The following is a 6,750-nucleotide window of genomic DNA, read 5'->3' on the forward strand; positions in this document are numbered from 1 at the left end:
ACTGTAGATATATAAGCTCTACTATTATTACAGTATTAAGAGTTTAGAGTATCATAAATCTTAGTCAGAGGAAACTGTTTGTATTTTTTATTATCAAATAGTACACAAATACACAAGTAATTGATACATTTAACATTGTATTTGTGTTATGAATGAGTTCCAACTAAATTTACATTAATTTTAAAGGAATAATGAAGAAATTTGGTTAAGAATTGAGTAAGATACAGAGGAAAGTGTGTGCTCACTGTATGAGACAGTGAGCTCAAGGTGTGGCAGGTGGGGAGGGCACAGTTGCCATATAGGGCACTCAGCATACTTATTTTATTTTATTTTATTTTGACTTAGAATTTTTTTTACTATTTAAGTCTAGTATTAAGTATAGTTAGGGAGAAAAGCTCAAAAGGTACCTAATTAGAGGGACTACAAGGGTCTTGTACACCCTCTAATTAGGCCCCTTACAGTATGTCCCTCAGGTGCAGAAACCGCGGTTGGACGCTTAGCACGGTTAAAAAGAAAAGGATTACTAAATGTGTTTGATGGTGTGACTTTAGTCACAAATGTGATGCTTTACACTAATTACATACAAGTCATTGTGAGAACTTGCTACCTTTCAAAGTTAGCTTCGTAGTATTTTGCGGATCTGCAGTAACCGCGGTAACCGTGAGAATTTCATCCGCGGTATGGTATCCGTGGGAAATTATCATCCGCAGTGCGAAACCGCGGTAAGCTCTACCCGCGCCAGTCCCTATTATGGTGCTCCTAGCACACGTGACAAGGTCTGGCACGTGTAGCGGCAGACCCCGAGCAATAAGGGCTAAATTGGCAGGGACGAAACGAACCCATGGTGAGTTCAATTCTTTTTCGATGGCTTCGTTGAGCCTTTCTCATCTTTTTAACATAAAGCAAAACACTCAAAAAAGTCTCTGGCCTTAATGCATCCCTTTGCTTTGTTCTCGGAGGTCTCGGAGGTCTTCATCCTGCCCTGAACATATTAGCTGAACGTGTTCGTCTATCGATGTGCATGGGCCTCAAGTGTCCTCTGGCGAGATTAAGCGCAAACTCCAACTCTATCAACTACACGAGGACAACTCGAATTTCCTACGGTCCGCACTTTTTCCACAGTCTGATAAGTATCTCATCTAGAAGCCGTGTAAAGAGCTTCCCCGACTTTTCACCCTCTTTCCCCACTTTTGCCTGTCCCAATCATGTCATGGTATCCTGTATACGAATCCCGTAGAGCAGATAGGCCTCAAAGGACTTACCGGGACTTCAGTAAACAACCAGAAGGATACTTTAGCTCGACTACCACAATCCGTGGCAAAACGTTTTACACGCCACCCCAGCCGATCACGTTTGAGACGGCTGGCCCTGTACCAACGTACAGCACTCAACAAGAGCCAGATCTTTACCACCTTCCACCTCCAGAAGAAGGTTGGCATATACTACTCTATCAATTTAATTTTACCCCTAACGAATTTTGTGTCTAACCAGGGAGCAGCCCTCCAGCTGGATGGGACGAGTGGGAGAAGAACAGTAACTGGCCGTTCCCAGCCAATCAACCGAGACAACCTTTGCGGACAACACCCCAGGCGAAGAGATCCTCGGGCACTAGGAATACAAGTGCTATTCCGCAAGACGAGTTGGAGCTTAATGCGAACTGGCCGCTCCCTCCTGGAATGTCGCGAAAAAGAACTACTTCACAGTCCGGCTCACGACCTCTTAGAACATCTGAAAGCAAACCGACAGAGCGCTTAGAGACTAATGCGAACGTCAACTGGCCGTTGCCGGCTAGCGCTCCGAAGAAGTCGGCCAAGCCTGTAATCCCGTTAGCCGCTGCTCAAATTGGGACCCAAGGTTTACCAGATCCGTGTATGCAGCTCATCTCTGTTATTTTTACGTGCTTTCTGATTTTTATATGCATGTGCAGCCATGCCATCAGTCAATCCACTTCTGGCGATGGATTCTCACCAACTGGTTCGCTTCGATCTTCGTTTACCATATACATCCGTGCGCAAGCTCGTCCGTGGTTCACAATGGACACATCTCAATCATGATGACTTGCGTCAACCTGCTTGCTCGCCATACCGTACACAGATGCGCATCTACGTGCAAGTTCAGGGATGCGCTGATTGGATTGCTTATGTGCAGCCGAGATCACGCGCATACATCACGGTCGGTGATGTGCTTATGAGTATCTGTGACACCTTCCATGTGACTGTCGACAATAAGCAGTGGGCCCGCGATAGTGTAAACCCCGTACTCGCAGATCGAGCTAAGCGAGCGTACAACAGACGCGTGGAGAAGGTTGAAAGTTCCCGCGCAATAGGGTACGAACGAGCACGGAAGGATGGGTTGTTGCGCGTCGATTACCTAGGATCGAAGTATTTCTTTGCGGGCATCATGCTCTGTTATGGCGGTGATAACTCGGAGTGGTGGATGATGGAAGTTGTCCCTGAGACAAGAAGGTAACCTTTTATCTGTTACCAAGCCAGATTTTCATTGCGATTACGATTCTCACTCTAATCTTCTACACACTTCTAAAAGTCCTTCGCGCTCCTTTTGGCCAGCACGTTTGTTTACTATGTGTTCGTAATGGTGGATGCATTATTCTCTCTGGTCCGTACGAGTTCAGCACGTTCAGTCTCATAGACACTGTGATATGTAGGTTTTTGTTATATGTATCGCAAATAGGGTGCAAGTTGCTTGAAGTTTCTCGGCGCTGTAATCTACGGTCGCCACGATCACTTGAATTATGATACAGGATGATTCTAGTTAGTAGTATCCAAGATTAGCAGACCGCGCTTACGAAAGTAGCTGCTTCTTGTTTCGGAGTTGAATTATGGATATCCATTGTCTAACAAATCCGACGTGCAGATCTGAACCAGGGCATACGCCTTGCAATCGACTCAACCATGCAACATTCTTACTGTCGTGCTTCTCAGCACGATGCAGCTAGTTGAACTACCTCCTGAGGAACTCGAAGAGTGTGGCATAGTCGATTAAATCACTAAAGCTGGACAGACGCTATCAATATTGCATCCATCTAGGTCGTAACTGGCAGCGAATGCTTTCGTTATTACTACATACAGTACGGTTGTACTTTGCGAATTTATAGGTCCTATTTATATGCCGGTGGCACCGAACAAGCTATAACCTATTCGACTAAACTAATCGATTAGCAGGTGGCGTCGATGAAACGCTCTCGCCACACGGGAACTTGAAAACGGCATAAAATATCATGTTCCTAGGTATCACAATTATCATTCCCCCGAGTCCTTTATCTTTGGCCAAAGATAACACCAGATCATTTGTCCTCTGTAGCAAATCATGAGCAAAACGACGTCTAGAACATCTCACAGCAGGCCTGGAAAAGTAAATTCAGAGCAAGTCTTTGAGGCCACTCGAGATGAAGCCGATATCCGCATATCTTCAATGAGAATAAAAATTGGTAGAACAAAGGAAATAAAGAGGCGCATTGAAAATATTTACATGGCGTTAAATGAGGCGGTCATAGCGCTTACGGATAAAGAAACTGCCGCTCAACAGATGGATAATGAAGCAGCCGAATTCTCTGAGAAGGCGACGAGCAGCTCAAGTGATATACGATCGAAGTCAACAAGAGAGAAGAGCGAAGCAAAGGAAAAACAGAGAGTAGCAGAACGAAAATTCGGCAAGTCACTGGAGCAATTCAAGAAAGAAAAGAAATCGTTTGTTTCAGATGCGGAAAAGAACTTCCAGTTTGGCAAAAATCCCTATGACAGACCGAGAAATCAACGTGATGTCGCAATGGACAAGGCAATCATTACATGTTTGGAACACTGTCTTTACTTGTTGGAACACGAGCCATCGGTAGATCTTTGTCGAAGAGCGGCGGAAACATTGAGACTCTACATCGACGGACTGGCGGAACTTTGTACTGAATATGACAACATCAATGTTCCTAGGTTAGAAAGCAAGAAAGCAGGGTTAGAGAAGACCGTCAAAGGTAAAACTGGACGGAAAGAGTCGAAGAACGAAGTACAGTGTGAAGATGAAACTCAACAGATGGAGCAAATAGCAGAGGAGGTTAAAAGTAAGAACGGGTCTCTGAGATCCCAAGAGGACGGATTAAACGCGCCACTAGAAAGCATGGCAAGCTTGAGGGCTCAAGCCGAGTCAGACCAATCGACGAGGAGGGAAAAGGGTGCATAACAAGGCGGCTTGCTGGAGCAAATGTGCTGGGAGAGGAATGTAGAAAATGAGAGGCGTGACATTTCATCACAGTGATTAAAGTCCTTTGACTGTAGTCTGTCTTTATACAGAGATCGTACTTGAGTTCTGGAGCAGAAATAATTGACTGTATAGTTTCTTGTTCTGATTATACCGGCTATACAAAACGTCGAGTACTGAACCCTGTTGGCCGAGAGATACGGCTTTGTTAATCATCCAGAGAAATGATACGCCTCGAGCCTGTTACTTCCAATGGTCATTGGTTAGACCAAGTCTTGTTATGAAACGAGGGAGACGGAGAGTGGCGGGGAGGCACATGGGGCATTTCACAATTCCTTGCCTTAAAAAATAACTTACATAATGTTAAACATTGTTTGTAATTTAGTTTACCATTTTTGGTTAGTAGAAATTGTGAACAAAATTTGTAATTTTCTTAAGACAAAAACTATAAATTACTTTTAATATTTTTCTATTTACAAAATCTTTAAATAAATAGAAATAATTATCTAAAATATAATTTATAGTTTTGGTCTGAAGAAAATTTTGTATTTTGTTTACAATTTCTACCAACCAAAAATGGTAAATTAAAATACAAATAATATTTAACATTATGTAAGGTATTTTTTAAGGCAAGGAATTGTGAAATGCCTGATGTGAGGAATGAAATTGGCCGAGATCACGTGCCATCACCAAGTTGACATCAACTTCTTTAAAGACTATTAAAGTTTACACACACGCACAGCAATCTAGCAGTGACATCCTCATATTTTGTTTCTTGTTTGCATTAAATTTCATGTTAACTGAGGACGGAAAAGTTGCCGGAGCGAGCCAGACAACACAGTATGACACCGACAGCACACTCCAGAGAACATTGACAAAACTTACTCATCTTGATCTAACTGGCCGTGTGGCCCGTGTCCAATACGATACTACAGCCATGCAAGCAAACGGTGAATACTGCGATGTATTTGTCGGCACGATTTCTATGCAGGCTTCTAAAGACCCATCCGATAGATTAGCCACCGTCCCAAAATTGAAAGTCGCCATCAAGCGGATGCGTGTTCATATTCAGAAGGAACGGGAGTTCGACAAGGTACAAACTCGCACAATTTAGTTCGAATTGTATCCAATGTATCATCGTGTTTGATCCTAGCTTCTGGCAAAAGAGCTATATGTATGGTCAAAGCTTGATCACCCCAATATTTTACCGCTTCAAGGATTCGCGCTGGAAGGAGCTTACCCGCTCGTGATTTCGGAGTGGCTGGAGAATGGGACGGTACGGGAATATTTGCAGAGCCACCCACAGCAAGATGTTGGACCTATGGTAAGCTTCATCCTAATTCCTGCCGTCCTTGAAAAGCTTTCTAAAATGAAACAGATAGTCAAAATTGCTGATGCGGTAAATTACTTGCATGAGCAGGACGTTGTGCACTCTGATCTCAAAGCGGTGCGTCCCTTCTCTTAAAGTAATCCTATGGCGACTAATTGCTTTCTCTCAGGACAACATCCTGATTGGTAATCACGGAGAACCGTTATCTGTGATTTTGGCATATTAAGGATGCTGTCTGCTTCTCTCACTATGGCAGCAGTGAGCTCGGGAGGAATAAAAGGTTCCTTGAGGTGGATGGCACACGAACTCCTCGAATTTTCCAGCGACAGTCGTCATACAAAGCAAACGGATGTCTGGGCATTTGGAATGACTGTTTATGTGAGCTGTACGTTTTTTTTCCCTTTTTTCAGTTGTGAATAACAGAAAATTTGTATTGTTGCTAGGAGATACTCGCGCGAGGACTGCCGTACGCTCATTTGAGGAGTGACGCCCTCGTGGTGCGTGCCATCACAGAGCACATCTTACCTTCCTGTCCTCCTGGGTATGACGATTGGCATCCTTTCTTACAACACGCATGGACGATCTGCGCAAAGTGTTGGATATCACCTCCCGAAAGGCGAATTACTATGGAAGGCGTAACGAACGATCTTCGCTCGATTAAGCACACAAATGTCATTAACAATGCCACAAGTGAGTATCAAGGTTTAATTCTTCTGAATTCAAAACTGCAACGCTAAAGGGTCTAGCTGGTGACCTTTCCCAGACACAATCGAACCAACAGGGGTCAGAACCGGCATACGCAGGCATGCAAATAACTTTCGTCGATTCTGATAGTAGCTCATCCGCTTCTGATGACGATCCATTCGATCAACATGAAGGCACAATCGAGCTCGGAAATGGAGAAGCCGAAGCTCGACATGAAGAATACGACTTTGATGACAATGCATATGGGTACCTTGCTAATGAGGAATTTGGTTATGAAGAAGAGGAAGAAGCTGAGCTCGACTATGACGAAGCATATTTTAACGATAACTCGTCCGATTGAGTTTTACAGTGCAATTAGATCCTCTATAACAAGAGTATTCGGATCATGTACCTTGCCAAAGCATCAGGTATGGAGTGTGCTAACTCTGAAAGCTGATATTATTCACGTGACATATAATTTCCCATCACGTGTGAATCAGACTTATTGTGAGTCACATGGGGCATTT

The 6,750-nt window shown here is 43.7% G+C and overlaps 4 protein-coding genes across 4 annotated transcripts; all 4 read left to right on the forward strand.

Annotated features, from left to right (window-relative positions):
• Positions 1-979: 979 nt before the first annotated feature.
• On the forward strand, positions 980-2,652 carry FOMMEDRAFT_170527 (uncharacterized protein). Its single transcript, XM_007270446.1, has 3 exons — positions 980-1,431; positions 1,492-1,869; positions 1,928-2,652. The coding sequence occupies exons 1-3, from the start codon at positions 1,206-1,208 to the stop codon at positions 2,467-2,469; spliced, it is 1,146 nt and encodes a 381-aa protein (XP_007270508.1). The 5' UTR covers positions 980-1,205; the 3' UTR covers positions 2,470-2,652.
• Positions 2,653-3,327: 675 nt separating this feature from the next.
• Positions 3,328-4,191, forward strand: FOMMEDRAFT_160757 (uncharacterized protein; the record flags this gene model as incomplete). The annotated part of the gene is made up of 1 exon (XM_007270447.1): positions 3,328-4,191. One exon carries the CDS (start codon positions 3,328-3,330, stop codon positions 4,189-4,191), a length of 864 nt encoding a protein of 287 aa, XP_007270509.1.
• Positions 4,192-5,002: 811 nt separating this feature from the next.
• FOMMEDRAFT_160758 (kinase-like protein) lies at positions 5,003-5,765 on the forward strand (the record flags this gene model as incomplete). The annotated part of the gene is made up of 4 exons (XM_007270448.1): positions 5,003-5,302; positions 5,363-5,533; positions 5,588-5,656; positions 5,709-5,765. 4 exons carry the CDS (start codon positions 5,003-5,005, stop codon positions 5,763-5,765), a joined length of 597 nt encoding a protein of 198 aa, XP_007270510.1.
• A 23-nt stretch (positions 5,766-5,788) lies between these two features.
• On the forward strand, positions 5,789-6,584 carry FOMMEDRAFT_160759 (uncharacterized protein; the record flags this gene model as incomplete). Its single annotated transcript, XM_007270449.1, has 3 exons — positions 5,789-5,917; positions 5,983-6,229; positions 6,286-6,584. The coding sequence occupies 3 exons, from the start codon at positions 5,789-5,791 to the stop codon at positions 6,582-6,584; spliced, it is 675 nt and encodes a 224-aa protein (XP_007270511.1).
• Between the last annotated feature and the right edge of the window lie 166 nt (positions 6,585-6,750).

Source organism: Fomitiporia mediterranea (assembly GCF_000271605.1).
Source record: "Fomitiporia mediterranea MF3/22 unplaced genomic scaffold FOMMEscaffold_13, whole genome shotgun sequence".
Taxonomy (NCBI): domain Eukaryota; kingdom Fungi; phylum Basidiomycota; class Agaricomycetes; order Hymenochaetales; family Hymenochaetaceae; genus Fomitiporia; species Fomitiporia mediterranea.

Bases quoted from the DNA above. Each gene is read 5' to 3' on its own strand.
- FOMMEDRAFT_170527 (XM_007270446.1), top strand. From the start codon at position 1,206: ATGTCATGGTATCCTGTATACGAATCCCGTAGAGCAGATAGGCCTCAA. The intron at 1,432-1,491 runs GTTGGCATATAC...GTGTCTAACCAG, and splicing joins CCTTCCACCTCCAGAAGAAG to GGAGCAGCCCTCCAGCTGGA. The intron at 1,870-1,927 runs GTATGCAGCTCA...ATGCATGTGCAG, and splicing joins CCAAGGTTTACCAGATCCGT to CCATGCCATCAGTCAATCCA.